Consider the following 23,638-nt stretch of genomic DNA (forward strand, 5'->3'; position numbering starts at 1 on the left):
TCAGAACCAGGGATTCTGATTTTTCAGACCTGTAGCAAAGAGCATCTTTTGTGATTTAAAAACTCAGATATGTTTCCTAAGTACCTTGCTGTTTTGCTGAGTAAATTTAAGAAAAGCTGTTTGTGCTCCTATCATGAATGTTTATGTGATGGATCTTGTGTGTAGAGGGCATCTGCGCATAATGCAAATGCATTTAAGTCTCTTTCTCCTCTGATAAACACTGAATTTTGATTGCTCATTAATGCAAAACCTTCAAATTTTTGTTTCAAGCTACCAACTAATGGTCTTGTGGGGTTTTTTAATTGTTTGTATCAAGGACAGGCGAATATGTAAGCTACAAAAAAGCCAGAGTTGTTAGCACATTAGTGTAAATATACTTCACAGAGGCCCTTCTGTGCTTGGTTACAACCAAGCTTTCTGATTCCTCATCAGGGACAGCCAAACAGGCTTCTGGATGCTGAAGGCTCGGGCTATTCTTCTTAGGCAGTTGGCTAGACTGTTAATTAGAGCTACACCGGGTTTCTGCTGATCCCTGCCTGTACCTCATCTACTTGTCTTTTAATGAGTTTGTAGTCTACCTGGAAATCTTGCAAACAACTTGGGGTGGGGAGGGAGGAGGGAAAGCAATCTTTGTCAATTATTTTCTCCTTCATTAGATAAACATCTTGCACATACAAACCTGAAATGCCTAATTACCTAAGGTTTGTGGTGTTTTAAACTGATGTAAGGGCAGCTACTGTAAATGCTGAAGAAACTGAGCTCAGATTTTGCAGTTTGATTAATTTTATTTATGCTGAACTATCTGAAGGAGGGGGGGGGCTTTCACTGAAGCTAGCAGAAAACGTGGCGTGAGTCAAGAAAATTAAGCCAGTTTATAGCTGTGTAAAAAGTGAACATAACCTGAGGAAAAAAAAAAATCACTTCAAGGTGATATTATAAAGGTTCAAATAGATTTGGAGAAATGCAACTAAACACCTTTAAGGGGAGATGACATGCTCTGTACCTGTACGGTAAAACAGAGTGAGGAATCGATCAGTGACTCACATAGAGATGAATCACATCTCTGTATCTCACCACATGGCTACCAGGGCAAGGTTATGAATAAACTTTACATACCATGAAATATAGGATGCCTTTCCCCCACTCACACTCGCTTTGATAACCTAAGAAGGCAGACACCTAAGTATGTACTAATGAATATGCAAATTACCTTCCTGAGGAGGTAAGTGTGCACCAGAGAACAGGTTATGACTAAGCAAATGCATGAAGCCCTTTGGGGTTCTGTACCTCCTGCATCTGGTTAAGGTATAAATAGGGGCCCACCCCCCCCCCCCACTGGGGGTTTGCAGGCAGAATGATGAAATCATCAAACCAGAATTAGTAGATTTCAGAGGTTTTTGGACAATAGCACGGTTTACCTTTAACACAGACAAACTCTGTGGGCTGAGTCCGGTTCGGCACTGAGAAGGTACCAGGACAGGTTTTGGAAGCTTCCCTGGGGGCTGCTTCCAAGGACAGCCTGGATGTACATCTTCAGAGCGAACTCCTTGCTCTGAGCCATTGTCAAATTTAATTTCTTTCAAAATTATTCTGTGTGTAGCTAGACAATGTGTCTTTCAGTTGCTTACTGCCCGGTCACAGTTTCATGCTCTAAGCCAAAATGGGCGCTAGTTAAACACAGAGCAGAAAATAGAAGATGAGATTTGGGAGACAGTCGAACCTGGGGATGCAGGTGTAAAACAATAACTCTGTGAGCCTGCGAACTAAAGAAGCCCAACCTGTGGATTTGTTTTTTTGTTGGTTGCAGGATCTGCAAAGTTACTATTACTGATTTAGGTCTTTTTCCTAATGAGGCATGAAGAAAGCCTCTCTCCTCTGGATCCTTTGGTGCTGAAAAAAGATAATCATTGCATTTAAGCTTTTTTTCCCCAGCTAAGGTATACTTAAGGTCTCTCTTTTACCTGGCTAACTATTTTTGTGACATTCTAAAGAACATACCTTTGAGAGCATTTCCCCTCAGTCAAATTTGATCAAGTGAGTAGTTATAATGAGCATATACATGTGCATGTGTGGAGAGCGATGATATAATAAGCCTTGTGTCCTTAGGAAATCAGGCTAAAATAAAGCAACTATCATGTCGCTCTGAATAAACAGAACAATACTGTTGCTGCTGAGACCTTCCCCACTTGAAGAAGTACAGTTAGGCGCAGCTGGTTTAGCTGTTCAGCAGCTAAGTGGGGATGTCAGTGAATATGAGAGTGTTCTGTGATGGATTTACCAACAGCAGGAGGAGAAATGGTCACTCAGGTGTTGTCCACCTCATTCTGGTACTTCTTGTCAAGAGCAGGAGGACTATTTCTCAGGCAGTGTACAATGCCTCACCGTGATCAGCCATTGGACTACCCTGTCGTGAAATAAATGCACAAGTTTCAAGGAAAAAAATCCCTTTTTCCAGAGGATTGGTGGAGAAACAGCAAGATTCCTGCTGTATAATCTCTCCACTGGGACATTCACAGTGTGTTACAGCTGTGGATAGTCTCATGGCAGTGCAATAGGCAAAGCCTTTTAAGCAAGCTGCAGGGAGCATATTTACAAGCGCTTTCCTCCTACAGAGAGCCTCTGTGATATTCTGGTGCAGAACAACAGGCGATCATTGATGTTTTCCCCTTTCATAGACTGGCTAGCATGTGTTCTGGAAGGGCCAACGCTGTCTTGCGTGCAGCAAAAATAAAGCTGCATGTATGGGAATGATGGACAGGAGGGTTTTAAAGAAGAGTAGTTTCCCACCCACTGCACCTCGTGTGTTTTCTGGGATTGTGGTGATGCGCTGTGTCTGATCACAAACTGGCTCTATGCTCCTGTAAGAGTGCTTTACATGAATTTATTTACTTTTCCAACTACCTATATGATTGATAAGTCCTTTAGGGTCTTTTTCTCTAGAGAAGAGAAACTTTAATCACATTTTAAACCAGTGTCAGTTAATGCTTTCTTAAGTGTGGGCTTTGGGGGACTAAAGGACCGTTCATTTCAGAACTGCTAACCGTAACAGTAACTAGCAGACAACACCCTATGCAGAACATGCGCTTTGAAGGTAAGGCCTTCTGCCTCACTGCAGCTCTTTCACAGAGTTGCCATTTGCCAAAAGATGTATGAAATGTGTTTGTTCAAATGATAGATACCTCCTGATACCTGAGAAACGTTAAGAACACAACTTCCCTCCTTGGATCAGAAGACAGGTCCAGAGGGAACGGCCTGGCTGCAGGACTGCTGATCTGATGTAGAAATACTCCTCAGTTTAAGAGCAGACACCCAAAATGTGAGGAATAAATGTCGTTGGCATCCAACAGATGGTAGTTGACGTTTTCCAGCTGTCACAAGGCTTTCAAAATTCTTCTGTTGTGTATGCCAGAGTTTCACCTTAGTGCTACCAGGCTGAACGTAGAAATGACAGCTGCAGGGGAAGGTATGCTACAGCACTCTATAGTTGAAGAGAATTAAGTTGAACCAACAGAAGAACATTAGTAAATCTTGAATTAGTATGTATACCTCAGACATCGTGATTGGGATATTCCACATTAAATTTACTTTGTAGAATAATTTTCATTGCATCAAATCTTTAATTGTTGTCTCTAACCCCAGGTAAGAACTGAGTCACCTGCAACATCTATCTCAAGGTCACTTTTCTGACTGTGTCACGAAATTGCAACACTTAAATGTCTTTTGCCTGGTACAGTCCTGGACTGTTTTCTATTGCCTCTGCTTTGAAGTGTCAGCTTTCAGTGAACTCTGCTAACGTCTTATTACTGCATGGAGGCTGAGGCAGAGAAGAGCAATTAAAGGGTTGACATCTTTGGTATTTTTTTAATAGTACGTGTCAAAATGCATTTAACAAATCACAGTTGATGCAAAAGCCCAATTAATGTTAAAATCTAAGTAGAGTTCATTTCAGTTGGGAGAAAATGAGAATTTTAAAACATATAACAAAAAGTGTTTGCCTTATTTTAGATACAGGACTGAACTACAACTCCTGTTTTTGAGAACTGAAGTCTTACAGCCTAAATATTCCTTTCTGTTCCAGGACACAGCTGGACAAGAAAGATACCGGACCATCACTACAGCCTACTACCGAGGAGCCATGGGGTTTGTCCTCATGTATGATATCACCAGCGAAGACTCCTTCAATGCAGTGCAGGACTGGTATGAAATACTGTTGTTGGGTTGGGTTGGTTTTGGCTAATCTATTCTCAAAATTGTTTGTTGAGAACATTAGACATCCCACCCCCAATAAGGCTTTGCATCATCGTATTCCTTTCTCTTCATCTAAACAATTTGGTTTTTAAACTCTCCTTAGAAGGTCAGCTTCACTTAATGAAAAAGTTATAATTCCAATATAGTAGCATACTATAGTAGTTGTTGCTTTTAAATGTTCTAGTTTATGGTAAATAAATTAATCCTTTAATTCATTATTTGGGCTTACAAGATTTCTGGCTATGCTGCTGAAACAATCCAGTTTAACAGTGGTTGTTTGAGTCAAATCACGTTTAAAATCTAATAAGGCTAAATCTTTACAAAATGCTTTAAAAAGTTGTGGGGTTTTGGAACCTACAAGTGTAGGCACATGGAACAGTATTCACCTTGCCTAACTTGAGTTAATTAAAAGTCTAACTTTACCAAATTAAAACTTACAAAGTTTAAATTAGTTGTAATAAGAGGAGGAAGAACAAGGTCTAGGACAGAAAGCAAGCATACTCCTTGGAAGGGGCCTGTCTGTTACCACTGGCTACAGAAAGCCCCGAACAGCTCCGTGAGGCAGTGCTCCGTGTGGGATGGGGGAGAAGGAGTTACCTATTAAGTGGGAAGGGTGGGGACTTAGCCCTAAACTAGTATGAAACAGATTCTCAGCTGTTATAAGCTCCCCTGGCTCCACTGAATTCAGTACAAACACAGAAACACCAGAAAATTATTTCTGGACTTTCTGATGACAAAAAGCCAGGAAACATTTTTGGCTTACAGTGAAAAAAGAAAGCATCAGGTCAGTCACTTTAAATCTTGATGGCAGTATCAAAGCTGCATTGGTACACTGGCTCATCTCCCTGATATTTTGGTGTGCACTTCCCCTTCCCCACCTGGAGGCTCCCCTTGTACCTCTTGCCACTTCTCTTCTTTCTCCCATCTCGCCCCACACTGTGATCTGATTCTGGAAGCGGAGCTGTGGCCCAGACCCTCTCCCTGCTCTCCTGCCTTCCAGAGAAGTACATGTACAGAGCAGGAGGAGTAGTGGTCTTCCCTGGAGAGCCAGAGTACAGGTCATTGCTGTGGCCGTGGGCAGTGCCTGCAGCCCCCTCCATGGTAGCTGGTGAGAGGTGTTTTCTCAGCTGGGACCCAGCACAGTGCCTGGGGTGAAAACATCCGAGCTGCTGCTGTGAGGTTGTGGCCACAGGCACAGCACAGATAAGCAGAAGGCTGGACTGTGTTGCTGGAGCTCACGTTCTGACATGGCATCCTCTCAAAGGGATGCCAGACTTTGTGCAGGAAATACAGGGCGTGGGGAGGCAGGGGAAAGGCTGTGTTAATCCTCAGTAGTACCCCTGTGGCTGCCCTCAAATGTCTGGCAATTATTTCTGCTTGTTACCCTGTTGCTGTATACTGCAGGTAGGTACAGTCAGTGTGCAAAGACAGACAATGCAGTGGTTAATGTAATCTCCCAAGTCTGTTAGATCGATTTGTGATCTCGGTGACCTACTGGCAGTCCGTGACATATGCTGGCTATTGTACTGGCTCTTAGCATCCAGCTCAGTCGGGCTTTTTGTTGGACACCTATTAGATATCCCCTAATCTAGGTTGTAACTCAAAAACTGCAACAACGTGGCTTGTTATTTCTAGTAAATTGGTGTTCTTCCAAGGCTGCCCATTATTTGTTCTTGCTGTCCACTGAAGCAGTTGACCATGATCATCACATCTAAAGGTGTAGTGTCTACTTTCACCCCATCTCCAGTATCATGACACCATGCTGCAGGTGGTGAACCGCCACACCTTCCCTGAGCTGTCCTTCAGCAGCTGATGATAGGGGAATACATTTGTTCCTCAAAACACAAACCCAAAGGTTTTGCCAAAACCAGGTTTCTCCACGTGGCACACCCTCCACCAAGCTCAGATGAAGCTTTTTCTGCAAGTGTCTGCACAGGGATTTTTTTTCCATAAGAGTGCAGGCATGTGAGCTATGGCAGTATCTTTCACTAAACTATAAATATTTTCAGCTTGGTTCCCTGATGAAACAAGGTATATATGACCACACAGTTCCTCTACCTGTCTGACTGTTGGTTCTGCTCTAGTAAGTTTTATTTATCATTCTTAACTTAACCAAAAATACTAAATCTCAGTCTCTGAGCTACTACTATTTTAAAGTTTGTACAGGTGAAGATAAACCTGAAGCTTTGTATTGGAAGTGGTCTAACCTCTGTGCCATCAAAGGCAATGGTGCAAGACTAAGAATTAGGAAAGGTCAGCTTCATGTCTTCCTGTACCACGGGGGCTGAAGGAATGTCATTGCTAAGAGCACCTTGTCAGCCAAAGAACAGAGGTGAACCATCAGTTTATTTTTACTCTGGATGTCAAGAATCTTTCCAACCATTTTTAAGATTCTGACCCCAACTGATGTAGTGTGGCAGATAAAATCGGCCTGTGGTACCCCGTTTCCTTCCTTTCTGAAGCTTGTCCGCAGAAGAGATGACTGTAGCAAAGCCAGCATCACTGTGCCAGCAGAGTCCTCTAGTGGCGATGCAGCTAAGAGGTGGATTTTTTCTCCGTTTGCAAAATTGCTTTCTAAACTTCCGAAGGGACAAGAAATGGAAAGAAAAAAACAACTTGTCTGGTGCTGCTGTATCAGCCTCTGCCATTTGCTAGCATAGCAAGTAGGATTTTTTTTGTGTTTTTTGCCATGCTGGGTGATATGCTTAAACAAAACCAATTACACTGGATTAGGTCTTCAGTCAGGAACTGTACTCTCAATGGAAAACCAAGTTGTCTGCTGCTTGAGCTCCTTTAGCTCAGAGTCTTTATCTCCATGAGCCTAGTCCTTTCTTCAGGTCAAGTGCAAGACAGCAGCAGCACACCTAATGATAAAAACAGAGCCCTTAGCAGTCCTGCAGTGCTGCTATTCAGTGCTGGTGAGAGGATGAAGTGCCAGCAATTGGGAAGCAGCATGGGCTGCAAAGTCAGTAGCGTGCCCCTGCTGCTCAGCCCTGCCTTGTCTGGTCCATCACATGTGGCTGGGACAGCCTTGCTGCTCTGCCTGCTGTGCCCAAGAGGGAGGACCTCTGTGAGAGGGCTGGAGCCAGGCAGTTTGGGATGTGACATGGTCTGATGGAAAGAAAAGTGCCTGAACCACCCCTTCTCCACTAAAGAAGCTTCAGTGATGTTGCTCCTAGATTCCAAGGAAATGGCAAAATTGCAAGCTGCTTTTTACCTTGCAGGGAAGGTGTGTGGTGTGGTACATGAGTTGCCTCTGCTTGCAGAGGTTTAGGTGAGGCTACAACAAACCACGCTAGTTCTAAGGCCATACTTCAACCCTCACTGAAATTAAATGGGGTATCCACCTAGAATATATGCAAAAGTTAACAGCAAATCTTATCCCAGGTCTTCCTATATCCTGCAAGTTTCCAGAAATTACAGCAATTAATCCTACACATCCTTTCTCTTTTGAGTGTCTTGCTATCCTAGCTGGCTGGTGATGCATTTTTCAGTGTCCAGCTCCAGTAAATAAAGAATACTGCGAAGTTAAATAGTTTGTCATAAATGTAGCATGAGGCAGCAGATCAGGTGACCTTTTAGACATTGAGAATAAATCAGCAGTGCTCAGTTAATGTGAATTAAATCCAGTAGGGAACCTGTTAACCTTCCCAGTTATTTCTAAAATAGCTTGTGTGGATGGAATGTGTTTCTCTGGCATAAAAAGATGATTAAGCCACTGCCATGTGATAGTGGGACTGGGTTCATAAAGCAAATACAGTCAAGGAGGATGCCTCAAGGAAATGATCAGCAAATAAAATATGAAGTGATGCCCCTTCCACTAACTTTTGGCTGCTTTCCATCCCAGTCCATTCTCATTGGCTGGTAAGAATTTCCCATCTGAACGTAATTCTTGGATCCTAAAATTGCACCCATCCACAAAACCTTGGAATGGGTCAAGTTGTGTAGAGTAGTGATCTGTGCGTTTTACAATAGGATATTCTCCAGTCTAAAGCTTGTTCCATCTTGCTGGTGCCCGGCCTATTGCTGTTCAGTGAATCACATTTTTAAGATTCTGCGTAAGCAGGCTGTCAACATGAACCTCAGGCAATCTCACTGCTTTCTCTTGTACCGTCTCTTCCTGCAGAGTTCCCTACAGAAAACAAGCCAAAAGCATGAACAAACAGCTGAACCAGAGACCTAGCACTCCAAGTAAGCTCTCACCCATGACAAACTCTTACCTTCTGTTGAGCTCGTAGGGGTGTGCACAGTTCTTAAAATTCATCTTCATAGCTACACTGAAATTATGGGAAGGTAGCCTCGTGCAAAGTCAGCTCTCCATCAGAGAGAAGTCTTTTCCCTTCTAGACCTCTCCAGCATCTTGGAGCTTGTATCCTCCCTCTAGCTGGGAAATTGCCATAGCAGGTTATACTTACTAGCCTTATTATTCTCCAAGACTTGCCAGGAAGCTCCAGCACCCCCTCTAGAACTGCTTCCTGTGTATGTATGGTGCAATTTACATCTCATCTCTGGCTCATTGGCGTATGACTGTTTTAACAGCCTACGGACCTGGCCTCGCCTGCCCACAAGGGAAATGAGACTACCTCTTCCAGTCTGCCCTATGATTTCTTCCTTGGGTGATCTTTTTACCTCACCCTTCTTAGGGGTGAATGTCCTAAAGAGGATTCTGGTTTCCTTTGTGTCACTTCTAAACCAAGTAAAGGTACTTTTTCTTCTGAACGAGGAGGATCGTGGCTGTATATCAGGTATTTAGACAACCTCTCCAGATAATCTATGAATGTGAGGTAGTCTTTCCTTCATTCAGATGAATCACCCTAATTAATCATAATTATCTTAAAGCCGCTTCCTTCACAGGGAAAGGTAGAGCAGATTGTATGAGAAGCTTTAGAAAATTAAGCCTGAGTGATTTTTTCCCTTCCTACAGTGTGGCAATAGTACAGTCAGGTTATTTTAGAAGAAAAAGCATAAATGGGCAAAAGCAAAGATAGATTTTTACCTTATATTTGAAAATAACTATTTTGTTTGAATAGTAAGACATCTTTTTTGTGAGTGAAAGGGTTAACTAAGCTTTCATGGCTTTCAGCTCAGTTTCTAGATTTTTTTAGTAGGCTCTTTTGGCAGTTATTATTTGACATAGGCTTGATAGTTTTGTGTGTAGTTAAATCGGTGGTTTATACCTCATTTGAAACTGTACTGAAACTAGAATATACTCAGCGTTTGACACTGTAAGGTAAATAGACAATATTATGGAAACTCTGCTTTGGACAATCTAGACAATTTCATAGAAGGGAAGAAAAAACTGGTTAAATTTAACTTACATTTAAGTGACAGCTGGGTTCACGAATCATTAACTTGTTTTATCTTCAAGGCTGATCTTCAAATTAGGCTGTTGATATATCCATGTAACTGTGAACCTGAGACTATTTTTCTTGTAAGTGTGAGGCACAAAGACCATGCTGTATAGTTAATTTGGGGAATTCAGCACAAATAAGGCACAGCACTGTTATTGTGTCACAGAAGGATATTTTTCCCAGGGTGTATATTGGACTGCCCTGATAGTTATTGAAACATCTCAATTGTGCAAGCCCATTTATTTATTTACCTACCTTTCCAAAAGCTTCTGGAAATTTTTTGCTTTTCTTTTTGTATGGGGATTAGGGTTTCTTTTAAGCGTTCTTCTTTATAACTTCTGTTTGTTTTTATTCCTAGTAAGTGTAAATGGCAGTGTTCTGCAAGAGAGGATTTTCACTAACTTCTACAAAACAAGGAGAAGAATGAGTTTCTGTGGGAGATCCTTCATGCTTTTTTCTTCTTTTTAATTTTCTAAGTAATTCTGTTTAAATAGCTAAGATTTGGCAGTGTGTCCCCATTTGACCCCCCAAGGGCTGAAATCAATCCAGAATGAGGAATGGGAGTCAGACAAAAGAAGCCTGGCTATAGGTTTTTTTAGTTGAACCTGGAAAGACTTTCCTTCTCCTGGCCTTTTTCTTGATTTCTGACGCCACCCCCTTCTCTTGATGAGCCTTGAGAAACCCCAGATACTGCATAAACTCATTGTGGACTCACATTGGCTCTCACAGGGCTTGTCTACGTGGAGGCACTCAAAAGGGTGAATGTAGAGGAGCCAAAATTGGGATTGGAGTGAGTGCCTTTCCAGGAGAACACTCAGAAGAGTAAGAAGTTTCACTGCACAACGTCTTTGTTTATTTTTGCATGTTGCAGTATGGGTCTGGCCTTGTGCAGTGGGCTTGGTTTAGGTTTGTGTTTTCCAGTGCAGTCGAAACAGGCTGCTGCTTAAAGGCAAGTTGCACAGTGAAATGACCCCTTTTTTCATAGATATCTGTGGAGTAACATGACTGGCTGCTTTTCATGGAAAAGGCAAGTAAGCAACTTAAACTAATTAAAAATTATCATTAGATCAGAGCTGGAGGCTCTGCTAATTCAAAAGAGAAGGAATCAAGCGCTTTATTGTTAAGAGAGTGCAAGCAAACTAAACAGAAGTAAAAATCTGAGGGGACTTCTGGCTCTCCTGGGAAATGGCAGGTTTGCCTGAAACTGTAGTGTTCTGTATGAAGGAGTGGTGAGTAGGGATAAAGAGTGGGAAAGTGAGTTAGGGAGGGGTGGAGGAGGAAAGGAGTGTATTGCTTCTGGCAGAGAAGCCTAATTAGCTTTGGGAAGGAGGGAGTCTTAAAAGATAGAGCTGACTTGGTGAAGATAAAATAGGTTGGGCCAGTCTGAAAAAATGGATGAAAATGAACGCTGACAAGCTAACACTGCTCTGCTGCTGGCTCAGTAACACCCCACTGAGGATGGTGGGAAAGGACTGGTCTGTCAGGATAATAGAAAAAAAATAATCTTCTGTTTTGTCATAGAAAAACTATAAAGGGGCCAGATGTGAGGTCAGACTCCTGGGATCCACATCTCCACTCCAGTTTTAGCACATGAGCCACAGCGAGCTTTAGAGGCTTTAAGTTCATCCCAGTGCTCCTGCTTAAGCTCCCATGCACTTCATCCCTCTGTCATTGATAAGTTAGCATTTGTCTGATACTTGTCATCTGTCATTGCATCTGCTGTTTCCTGCTTTAGGTATCACTTAATTCTGCTGGGTTCAAATATTTAGCTCACAGAGCCTTACCTTGATCTCATATCTTCCTAATTTGATAAATTTCTGTTTCTCTTTAGCAATTGTTTCCACGTTTCTATGCAATTTTCTGTCTCTATGAACCTGTTTTCCTATTCAAGCAAAGATGACTTGATGCTTCCATCCGTTTGACTCTCAAAACACAATTTCTTATGGTGTTACTAAAACTCTGCAGCAAATGTGCTGCAGAAAATGAGCATCTTTCACTGCTCTGAATTATTGTTGTTATGTTTTTAACAAGAAGTTGTAATTCTAGCATGAAGTGTGTATCTACTGTATGGCTTTCTCTATAGGGATAATATCTTTAAGAGGTGTAATTGATTATTGTTTCTCTAACAGATTACAACTGAAGGGGAATAAGCTTTAGAATAATGTTTTTTGTCCCTAGACTTCAAAAATCATTCAATTCAGCTTTTTTGTCTGGATCTCACGATCTTTAAAACACTTGCGAAGTCTTCACAAGAAACTTTATTGTCACACAAAGTTAAAGAGTAACAAAATAGAATGGTGCTATAAATTACATAGTCTGCATTCTTGCTTTATGCATAAGCTTTGTCATTTTCTTCTAACATACAGTCTTGAGATGATGTTGATGTTGTCATTACTGGTACTTTTTTCATACTTAACATGTGATTGTATTTTGGCATGGCTGATGGAAGGTAACAATCTTTTTTGACCTACTGTAGGGCCACACAAATCAAGACTTACTCCTGGGACAATGCACAAGTGATTCTGGTTGGAAACAAATGTGACATGGAGGATGAAAGAATTGTTCCTGTGGAGAAGGGGAAACATCTGGCAGATCAGCTAGGTACATGTCACAGCTTTTCTTTCTACTCTTTTTCCTCTGGTATCACAACTAAGCAGCATAATATATGCTAGGTCCATATTTTACTTGCTTAGTGCTGAATACTACCTTCTTGTGGTGTTGCTGTATCTCTAAAGCAAATACCTAAGGATGTAAGGAAGATAAGGTTTGTCTGGAGAGAACAGCTTCTATTAGCTCAGTGGAATAAAAGGAGAAAAAGCTTTCATAAACACAATTCTGTTTCCAGTTCTTTAAGTACCATATAGTCATTTTCAGAATGCGAACGTTGTTTTTTGTAGATTTTTTTTTTTGCAACTAAACAATGAAAAAAGTTTATACATCAGAACTATAGAGTTGAGTAAAATAAATTTTTAAAATACACCAGGATTCTCTATCCAGGTAGGGAAATGACATTGTTATTGATATGGGATAGAAAAAGAAAAACAGATCTAATGAGAGGAAGCTGGGATTGCAATGAAAATTTTCGAATGGACAGCCAAATAAACATCCTAATTTCTCATTTATTTATCTTTTTTTTGTTATATATTGCAGCATATATGATCTTTTTAATAAGGAATCAGGGCTTCTATGTTAAGATTTAACTATACTGTTGTCATCTTTTAAATAATTCATAGTGGCAATTAAATCCTGTTAAAATTTAATTCAGTTAACAGTGGAGACCCTAACAGTGGACACACAAGCTAAACAAATGTTTACAGTGAGAGTAGAGATTCTTACCAGACCCAAAGGAATCACCATCATCCTAATTTATAAAATCCCATGTTGTCTTAAATTCTTAAAGCAGTAAATGCAGGGTGCATAATATATAGTTAAACTGGAGGTACTGGACTTCCAGTACACATTGCACACATTGTTATAGTTTAAGGTGTGACCTGCCTTGCTCAGATTGCCAATTATGGTTAAATCTTAGATAATGAGTATTTATTAATCAGGGATTTTGTTACTGTTATGTTGTTTTGTTTGTTTTAATGAAGGGAAGGTATAGAAACCCTGTTCACAGATGTGTATAAAGTATGACTTTGTGATAGGGACCTGTGTGATATGAACAAAAAGATGGTCACTGTTTTGAAGAGTTGAGAGAAATCAGATTATTTTTTCATGTTTCATGTGAAAAAAAAAAAAAAAAAAAAAAAGGCATGTTTGCAAAGGCTTGCAAGTTTAGAGCCTTCAGGTGTAAATTCTACATATGCTAAGCACAAAGGGGTCCCATTCATGACTGGAGACTTGAGGCACTGCCATCATAAACAAATAATGAGCAAATATCAAACTAAACCCCCAAATTTCCCATAATTACTATTATGATTGTAATAATAATTTTTTACATGTAGGACTAGCAAAGCAAACAAAGACATGGGTAGTTTGTGAAATTAGTTATGGGCTCTTTTTTACACATCAGCATTTAATTTGCTTTTGAGAATATGAATAAATTTGGTTCCTGGCTTGCAGACTCTCAAAACCATTGTGTGCCCACAGATTTTGCAAGCGTAATTAAACTGTTAGTAGTTGTTCTGGACAAATTTTCAATGTAACAGCAAATAGAGAGTTTTACTGGAACTCCCACTCCTATTTGGACTTCTAATGTTTTTTCTCCCCCCAAAATTCATCTGTTTTTTTAAATACAAACTTGGTGTCTAGAATCTGAATCCTTTATGTATGGGACACTTCAAAACACATACGCACAGAGTGTTACCATAGCAACTCCATCAGTAGGAAGCTGTTGTGCTGAAGAATCCCCAGGTCTGCTCCTGACCTGTCCTCCTGCTTGTCCAACTCACCCTGGAGAAGCATCCCCCAGTGTAGAGCAAAACAAAAGCTAGCCATGCCTTTGGAAAGCACTGTCTCAGTCCCTCTGTTCTGTAGCCTCCCAAAATACTAAACGCTCTTTTAAAAAGGGCTGAAAAATAGATCTGGTTTTATCAGTCAGTTTTTCCTTATATAAACTGTGCTAATGTGTACAGCATTATCTGAAATTACTTTGTGTTAGGTGGCAGGAATCTCTTTAATTGACTATTGACTGCTTAAACTGCTACTTTTCATTATAGTGATTCACCTAAAGGTTATCCTTCAGTGTGTTTAAGTTTGTATAGTGACAGTAACATCATTGAAATAATTTCCTAATCAGATTAAGAAATTGTTATTAGCCTGAACGTGAACTAAACTAAAATAGATTCAGCCACAGCAGAAGCTAAACCAATGTTGGACTGACAAAACCTGAGTTCAGTTCTCTGATTTCTTGTGCCTTTTATATACATTTTTAATTATCATCAAAGACAACAAGTGGGGCAGATAGAACCCTCATCTGATTCAGGACAGCCATCCTTATTTAGTAACGAGGCAAATATCTCCACCATCACTTTACCCCTTGTCCCATGATTTTTAAAAAGTGTTAGAATGGGGGAGATGCCTACTTGTTATCTCACACATCAAGGTGACTCAGTCTACCAGCAGTGGCAGACTAATCAGTAAAGATGACTTATCTTTCTCTTTGTGGCAGAATCAAAGAGAAATGATGCAATGCCGAACATCCCCAAAATGAAGCACAACAGAATGTAGCTTATCGCAAAATAAACTCTCTGTGGTGCTTGAGCTCTTGCTGTTGGCAATATAATAACCTGGTAGAACAGAAGCAACAGCCATTGTAAGTGATGGTTGGCCTTTGAGGCCCCTGGGGTTAGAAAGATAAAGAAATGCTTCACAGTTCAGTGTATTTCTGCTGGCTGAGGCAGGGTTCAGGCTCATCTGTGAGAAGGCTGCTTCCTGTGTAGTGCCGCATGTCAGCAGGAGGCAGCAGGAATAGTTGTCTGTGTGCCATTCCCACCTTGGCGTGACTCCAGCCTTGCTGGTTTTTTGGTTTTTTTTCATCAGAAAGGGTCAGTGTTTGTGAATCCGTACTCATCACTGCAGCTAGTAGCTGGTGACTGGACACAGAAATTACTGTGTAGGAGGCACTCAACGTTATTTGTAATTCCACAGTGTTGAACGACCCTTGTCAGGATGGGTGCTCTGTGCCGTAAAAGTATTAATTGCCCTGAAGAGCCTTCTGCCTAACCAAAGAACAGGAAAACCAGGACCAAAATCATGGAACATTTTACTCACAATTGCAGAAGTTGGTCAGCAGAAGTAATACAACCACGATCTTTCTTCTCTTTCTGGTCTCTGCAGTGGTAGTTCATAGCGTAAGCCTGCCCCTGTCCCGCAGGGTTGTGTGGAGCCCGGGAAGGCCCCTCCCTACATTACCAGTTAGTGGCATTGGAAGAATTCGACTTCCTTGTCCTGAGTTTATTCAGATCTGTATCATCTGCAGATGTGTTTACCAGGGCTATGGTAGGGATCCATTTGAGCCTTTGACTCTTATTGATGCTTGATAAATTTTAGAAGTATTTCTGCTAAGTATTCTGAGATTGTGGGCATCAAATGAGCTTAAGAATTGTCTGTCTTGTTCTCTTCAGGTGAATTCTGAAAAAAAAAAAGGTTAGTATTTTAAAAACTGTCTCCATTATCGTCTCTATCGAATTTTTCACTTTTTCTCACAGGTTTTGATTATTTTGAAGCTAGTGCCAAAGAAAACATCAACGTAAGGCAGGTGTTTGAGCGTCTGGTGGATATAATCTGTGAAAAGATGTCGGAGAGTATAGAAACAGACACTTCCAGGGGCACTTCTGGAAGGAGCATGCGACTCACAGACAATCCACCCCCTTCGCAGCAGAACTGCTCGTGTTAGTGGCCTTTCTTGCTGAGAAATGTCCTTCTCCTTTCCTGACTAAATTTTATCTTTTCATTTGTGGTTGTGCATTATCATGTAGTCCAAAGGCAGAAGTCTCTGTTGTAGGAAACTGGTATGTTTGTTTAATGTGTTAGAGTGTTAATATTATATTTCTTCATCCAATAATTTAAAAAGTAAAAATCTGAATAAATATTGTAAGTGCACCTTGTGTTAATGTGCGTTACACTGAAGAAAAAGAATAGTATAGTGTTGCAAATGTTATTTCCACAGAGAATGTTGCATTTTTAATTATAAATTCCTCCACTGCAGAAAAAGGTGTTTTGTCAAGAACAGCAGGAAACATAAAAACCAATTAGAAGGGACCAGGTCTAAAAGAAAATGAGGGAAGAAAATCTCCTGTAAAGCAAGAATATGCTTTTTTTTTTTTTTTTCTTTTTGCATTTTTAAAAAAAGAAAATCAATCCCCAGATATTTTGAGCATTATTGTTGCTGTCCTTTAGACATGGACCTCAGTTTTTCTGTAGGATGGTGAAGAAAACTGTGCATTTCTGTCTGACAGTTTGAGGTCCTTCAGAGAGCAAAGAGGAGCAGGGGGTGGATTTCATGTCAAGGGTCTAAATAGAGGAAAAGCACATGGAGGAATCAAAGCTGCCAGGCAGGGGAGGCGGAGGAGAAGGCCTTGCAGCCATACCTGCCTTTCCCTCTGCTCTTGGCTGGTGCTGGGTGAAGGAGCAAGAGCCCTTCCAGGGGCTGCCCTTGCCCGCAGACTTCTCCAGAGTCACCCGTAATGGCTTGTGGAGTGCTGGGGGTGTCACGGTGTTTGGCACCTTCCTGTCCCTAATTGTTTGTTTCTTGAAGCCCAAGAGCTGAATGTCCTGCAGCTCTTCCCCTGTATCCTGTAGTTTTACCTCTCCAGGTTTGGATCTGCTCTGATCAACTGCTTGATGGTGGATTTGTGGCAGGGCGGCGGAAAGGGGGAATGGGCTGCTGCACGCTTAGCTGGAGGCAAAATCTGACATGTAAGACTTGGAACAGCACTGTCTCAGAAAGATAAAAATACCAGGAGCCAAAATGTGAGTGTTGGCAAATATTAGTGCCAGTATTGTTAGATTTTCTTTCTGCATTTTGTTGTTGATTTTTTTTTTTTTTTTTTTTTAATTTTGTGCTGGATGGGTGCATGTGTAGGGATAGTTTTTATGGTCTCAGATTCAGCCTTAAAAAAGGAAGACTGATAAAACATAACTGCAAATGAAAAATGGCAAAGATGTCCTGTTAAGAGTTATTCTGTAGATGTTTTGTTGCATCATTCTTTGAAGGGAAGAACAATTTTTAATACTTAACATCTAAAATGTTATTATACTGCTAACATCTCTAAAATGACAAAACTTCTATGTCTGTGTGTAGAACTCTGTGTGCATTAAGCCACATGCAGAGCTTGCATTTCTCTGAAATATATGGAAGAACTGCTTTTGCCAATCTGTGAAATTACCTACACCGTATGCCTTTGTGATCACACACCCAGCTCCAAACAGTGATTGCAAATTGTGTCTGTAAATGTAAATTAGGTGGAAACGGAGAGTTTGCTGTCTTAAGGTGAAAATTCTGAAAAGTTTTATGGCTTTACTTTAGGCCTATGAACTCCTCTGAGACTTTGTAGTGTCAGAAACTGGAGTCGAGTATCTGCCCACTGCACTGTAATTTGTTGGTTCATGACACTAGCGAATGCTTTTGTAATTTTGTTCTGTTTTGTCTCAAGGTGTAGTAGTTCTAAAAACAAACAAACAAAAAAGAAATTAAAAAAAAAAAAAAACAACAAACCCCACAGTATTCTGGAGAAAACTGCAACTATATTGACATAGTTTGAACTCATTGTGCTAAAGGCTTGATCCCTATGTATGTTGCTTTCAGAAATCTTTCCTGTGACAAATTTTGAGTGCGTGTGATCTAGTACTGAAAGTGCAATTTGTGCAGTGCTAGGAATGTGGTTATTGTATCTAAACCCCTGAAACTGCAAAATAAAGAGAAATGTCATCACCGGGTGTGGCCAGAGAGCTTGTGTGAGCTGCCTTACCAGCATATTGGGCAATGGAGTGCAGGTATAAAGGTCTCTTTTTTAATACTTTTCAAATACTCCACTGATCTTTTTTGACAGGGTGATGATCCTTGAGCCCAGCAATCAGGAATTGCTATGGGAACTTAAAACAGAGCAAAGAAAAGGATTATTTGGGCAATAAATGCGTGGTGCAGTGTTCTAATTGTAGCAGAAGCAGATTTTAGGGCAAATTGTGTAACTAGCAAAAAGAAGTAAAAAATTCCACAGCAGGGAGCAATGATTTTGAGCTGTGCAGGTATAATGGAGTACCTCAGTGCAAATGATGATTTTTCAGCTCAGCAACTCAATAGTAAAAGAAAATTGATTCAGCAGAAATGGAATTTCAATTTTTTTTTTTGTTTTACTTACTTTTTCCCCTAGCAAAAAAGACCTTTCCCTTTTCTACCCAATACATAATTGTGTTCCATCATGTTTCTAGTCACGTCAGATGTTTTGGGGTTTTTTTAAGAAGAATACAAGTACCTTCCAGGCCTTTCAAGCTAGGATGGGCAAAATTGTTTGTTACAGGACGAGCCAGCAAGTAGCTACATGGCAGTATAGTTCAAGGAAGCGGAAAAGACAGTTACAAATTCTACCCTGCCCTATACTAAGTACATGCAGAAACCTAGTATTTGGTGCAGAAATCCTGCAGAGCTGGTTTCAAATAAGGAATCAAATCATCACAGGCAACTGACAAACCTCTCCATTAATATATATTTTACATCACAGATTTGTATTAAAAGCTGTGAATGAATATGGAGAAAGCCTTAGGTAGTATGCAGCTGATTTCAGCGTCACTGAGTCAGTCAACCAATAGTAACTGTTACTTGTATTAACTGGTAATGTTACTGTAAATTTGGTCTCAAAAGAACCCCCTAAGACTTAGTTTGAAGTTTCAGAAGGCAGGCATTCTTTATTGCCACGCTGGATGCAGGGGGGATCATTCCACCTAACATGCATGCACTAAACCAAAAATTCATCCTTTATATACCCTTAAAGACATGAATATTCATACATTTTCCAAGAATTCTCCACCTTTCTGCCTATCTATTACATTTGCATAATGCTGGCGTTGCAAAACTACACTATGCATGTGCAGGGGTCTTGGGTGGTCATCAGTGGTTGTTTGGGGAGTTAGACCCCTACTCCTTTTTCTCTTTTATGGTCACGAGTCTTTTTTAGGACAATTTCTTCTCTTTGGATATTTCCCAACTCTTGTCCAGCCAAGCTGTTCTCTATCTGCCCCGTGTGAGCATTTTTACCAGGATGTATCTATTCTCAAGGTTAGGATATTTTATCTGTACATTTTAATCACTTGGGCCTTGTTAAATACAAAGTTAAACATTGTTCAGGAAAAAAATTTCTTGATATTTAAGGTATAATTCACTATAAGACATAATCACTAACTGTGATTACAAATTAAACTAAATTATACTGAGTTGTACTAAGTTGTAGCAGCCAAAATAATTCACATATCACAATGTTCTTTCTTTCTGCAGGGCAGGGGCAGTTTATTTTCTTTAAATTCTTTTTTTCTTCTTACATTAATACATACTCATACAATAATACATACTTAAACTCTCATTCAAGCTCTTCACAATAAGCAAATCGGCAACTAGACAGTCATCAACCCTCTTTCCAACAAACAGTTCCATCCACCTTAGCTCAGCCTAGCAGTTTCCTATCTCTCTTCCAAGGCCTGTTTCTCCTCTAAACATTTCTCCTTCTCTGGGCCTACGCAGAGCTGACTTAGCTTTCTTCCAAGACCTGCTTCTCCTCAAAGCCTTGCTGCTTCTCGGGGCCTGTGCAGAGCAGAGCTGGTGCTTCTCTGAGCCTGTGCAAAACAGCTCCTGAGCGGAGCTGACCAGCTGATGTCAATTCAGCTCTTAAGTATTGGATCTCCCACAGCTGTGCATGGCTGACAGGCCAATGCCAACCTGCCTCTTAATCATTTACCAGTAACACATTGAATTTCCCACAGCTGCACAGAGCTGACACTCCCAGAGTTACAGGCCTCAACTTGCAGGCACCAGCTGCTGGCAGGCATCAGTAAGAGGTAATGGCAGAATGCGAGACAGAAATCTGTCAGGGGAAGGGAAATAACAGACCGAAGACAAAACCAAAATTATTGATGTACTCTTGTTCAGAGCCTTCTATTTGACTGGTCTAGGATAGTACTACTGATAAACCAGTATGGTTACAAGATAAAAAAGGGGTACTAGAATGTGAAAGGAAAGTTGTGACTGCTTTTCACAAGCTTCTCTCCATGACAATACAGCACTGCCTGCGCAGTTCTCAAGTCAGAGGGGAAGCTCTGAGATGGGTGTTGGCTTCCATCTTGTGGAGAAATAAAGCACTAAACTACCAGGCAGACGTCCAGTCTCAATTATCATCCCTGTATCTCAGACAGCCCTCCCTCATGTGTGTTTGCCTCTGATGCCTTGACTTAGCTCTCATCCTCTCTTTTGTGGTCAACGTACCTACACGCATGCGTTGGTATTACAGGAGTAGCAGAAAACTGATGTGGAACAATGCAAAGTGGATATGATAAACACCACAGCAAGCTTCCTAACAGCTCTCAAACCATAAGAAAGGATCTTGGCATTGTATACCATGGGGAAATGCCAGCTTCAGAGTTTTAGGACAAGCGGAAAAGCAGCATTCCTGTCGTCAAGACTTGAAATTGCCACGTCTGAACTACACCTGCATAGGGGGAAAAAGTTGACTCACAAATTGGAAAATGCTGAGACCTACTGAACTGCAAGGAGTAGCCCGTATCAAGGGTAAACTCCGTGTTTTCTGCTAAATATTCACAGGTACAAACTTTAAGATACTAGGGATACCAGCATGGGAAGAAAAATATTTTTTTAAATCACCAGTCACCAGATCTCTCAAAAGCCCCGCAGTAGTGCTGGTTGAAATTACATTGCAAATTTTAAGTCTAGTTCGCTCAAGTGCTGACAAATACCGGCTGGAAGCTTGTTTTGCTCGCAAATCAACAGTGCGGCCAGGCGGTCTGAACCCCAAGAACAGTCTTATTTCTCTGAACTGATTCAACGTGGTTAGCGCTTGGCTTTGCCAGTGACCGCTGAGGGAGCCCGATGACTACGCTCCCGTTTCTTCGTGCCAAGTTTCGGCGCTGAGGTCAGCGCCGGTCCCGGAGCTGCGCCCGGCCGTCGGCGATGCTGGCGGGGCAGCCGGCCTTACAGCCGGCCCCTCGGCCGCGGCCCCGCACCGGCTCGTTTCCCAGCTGCTCCGGCAGGGCCGGCCGCGCCTCCGCCACACCCCGCGCTGAGGGGACTGCGCCCAGCGCCGGCAGCTTGCGTGAGCTGATTGGTCCTGTCAGGGCTGAGCGACACCTGCTCGGGCCAATAGTTAAAGGCGACGAGATGAAGGCTGGCCTCCACCAAGCGGATGTTGGACTATTCCAGTAGAAGAGCGGGGGGAGCAGGTAACGCGGCGGGCGGGCGGGCGTAAATGTCGGAGCGTGACGGCGCAGGGGGACCTTCCCGGGGCCTCGCTCTGTTCTCCTGTCTGGCCCTTCCCCTCTAATTTCTCTGTTCTCTCCGCCCCATTTCCGAAAGGGGCTGCGTTTCCTTCCGTCTCTCTCCCCATCTATAGTTTGCCCCGCCCCTCACACGCCAACATCATCCTCTCCACCAATCAGCGCCTCCCCCGACAAAGTGACGGTCTGAGATTGGTCCGTTTCGTCCACCTGACACCGCGGCGGGCGCTGATTGGTGCGATCCGGCGCCGTCGCGGCCGTCAGTTCTACTTCCTCGTGCGGCGGAAGCCGGACGGGTCGCGGCGGGGCGGGGGCGGCCGGCGGCGGCCGGCGCATGCGCAGACTCGCAGCCGCCTTCGCACGGAGGGGCAGAGCAGCGCGGGCGGCGGCGGCGGCGGCGGGGGCTCGCGGCCTGGCGGGGCGCGGCCGGCTGGTGAGCGCCGTTGCCCAGCCGCGGTGGTGTGTTGCGGCCGCCGCCATGCCCGGTAGGAATAAGGCGACGTCCAGCTACAGCTCCCCGGAGCTGGCGGTGGGGCAGCAGGCCGGGGAGGGCGGCCGCGACGCCAGAGGCCGCTCGCCTCACGGGGAAGAGGAAGACCGCGGAGACATCGGTCCCGGCGCCAACCTCGGAGACCCCGATATCGTCAAGTCCCCCAGCGACCCCAAGCAGTACCGGTGAGGGCCGGCGGTGTCGAGCCTCTCCCCGCACCGAGGCCACTGGCCTGGGAAGGCTTAAGAGGCGGGAGAGTGGGGGGGAGGTCGAGCCGCTGCCGTTGAGGCAGCCCTGGGGTGGGCTGAGGTTCCCCCCGGCCCTGACCTGCCTACGGAGATGTAGCCCCGGGCGGCGGGAGGAGGTGGGTGCGGGAGCGTGCGGCGCTGGTCGGCAGCCTGCCCCGTGGCCCTGGAGCACCGGGGCTTGAAGCCGGGGACCGGGGGAGTTAGGGGCCTCTCTGTGACAAACGGAGCGTGGGGGTTCACGGATGTGTTTCTTCTGGAGATGGGCCGTCTGGTTTGTGTACAGTAGTGGGCTCGGGGCTTGTACGGAAAGAAAAAAATCAGTATTGTTCCAAGACTGCTGTGACACTGTGTTTTCGAGGAAATATTGGATTGCTGGTTTGCACTCCTCGTCCAGGCAGCTCCGTTCCGAAAGCGTTAAACTGAAGTGTGAAATGCAGTTGAAGTATTACAGAGCAGATACCAACTTTCAAAAGGTCTGTTACTCCTCCCGTTTTAGATGAGCTTCCGAGTTTTAACGCAAATATGCTTCTGAGCGACAAAATTGCGACAAAAATTACTTTTGTGCTGCCGTTTTGCCTGTGTTTTCATTTACATATTTCTGAGTAAAACCCCTGAGAAGTACAGAAAAAGATCATCCTCCCTGAGCGCACCCACAGTCTCTCTGTGAGGCAGTGAGGGACTCGACTGGGAACGGCAGCAGAGGTTGAGCTCTTGGGATGCTGTAAAGGCAGTCGTTCTTGAAGGGGCTCTATTATCACTTCTTTCTGTTAGGCAGAAGACTGTTCAGCCCTTGTTAGAGCTGCTTTTTTTTTTTTACCTTTCATGATGTCTAATCTGCGCAGCCAGTGGAGAATCTGCCTAAACCTGGAACCGAGTTTTGGATTTTCAGTGACATTGGTTGACAGGGAAATTCCCTGCTGGCTGCGTGAAGAGGACAGTGCCTATTGGCTTAGGGAGAAACTTGCTCCCTCCCTTCTTGCCCTACTTCCTTGCTGCTTCCTCTGGATCTCTGCCTGCCTTTCCTGCTGGTAATCTTACTCATGCTACCTTGCAGGAGACTCGTCTTCCTGCAGAGTTCAGGGTTACGGAAACTGTCAGCTTAGGAAACTTCTGCCTTTACTGCCTGAAGCAGCACAGTGATGAAGTTTGGGAAGCCCGTTGAAAACCATCGCTGGCTATTTTGGGGCTCAGGAACCTCCTCTGCGTGTAGAGAATTGGAGAGTATTTGCTTATAGCATAAGATAAACTAATACCAACACCTTCCAGAAATCCTACTCTCCACACTTAACAGATTATTTTTTTTTTCACTTGGAAGCAGAGCCACATCTTTTCAGAGTGATTTCCTTTTATGGGAAGTGAGC

The 23,638-nt window shown here is 42.8% G+C and overlaps 2 protein-coding genes across 3 annotated transcripts in view; both read left to right on the forward strand.

Moving 5' to 3' along the window:
* RAB3B (RAB3B, member RAS oncogene family) overlaps positions 1-17,961 on the forward strand; it is a 59,425-nt gene extending 41,464 nt beyond the window's left edge. For both annotated transcript variants that reach the window (XM_074906217.1, XM_074906218.1), the window contains exons 3-5: positions 4,079-4,197; positions 12,076-12,200; positions 15,752-17,961. In XM_074906217.1, the coding sequence (XP_074762318.1) occupies positions 4,079-4,197; positions 12,076-12,200; positions 15,752-15,939 (432 nt within the window). In that variant the 3' untranslated portion in view covers positions 15,940-17,961. The remainder of the gene's footprint in view (positions 1-4,078; positions 4,198-12,075; positions 12,201-15,751) is intronic.
* Positions 17,962-21,873: 3,912 nt separating this feature from the next.
* The window catches only part of NRDC (nardilysin convertase), a 30,094-nt gene continuing 28,329 nt past the window's right edge, over positions 21,874-23,638 (forward strand). Inside the window, exon 1 of the mRNA XM_074906219.1 lies at positions 21,874-22,214. Within this exon, the coding sequence (XP_074762320.1) occupies positions 21,874-22,214 (341 nt within the window). The remainder of the gene's footprint in view (positions 22,215-23,638) is intronic.

The sequence above is a fragment of the Athene noctua genome, chromosome 5 (genome assembly GCF_965140245.1).
Source record: "Athene noctua chromosome 5, bAthNoc1.hap1.1, whole genome shotgun sequence".
NCBI classification, from domain to species: domain Eukaryota; kingdom Metazoa; phylum Chordata; class Aves; order Strigiformes; family Strigidae; genus Athene; species Athene noctua.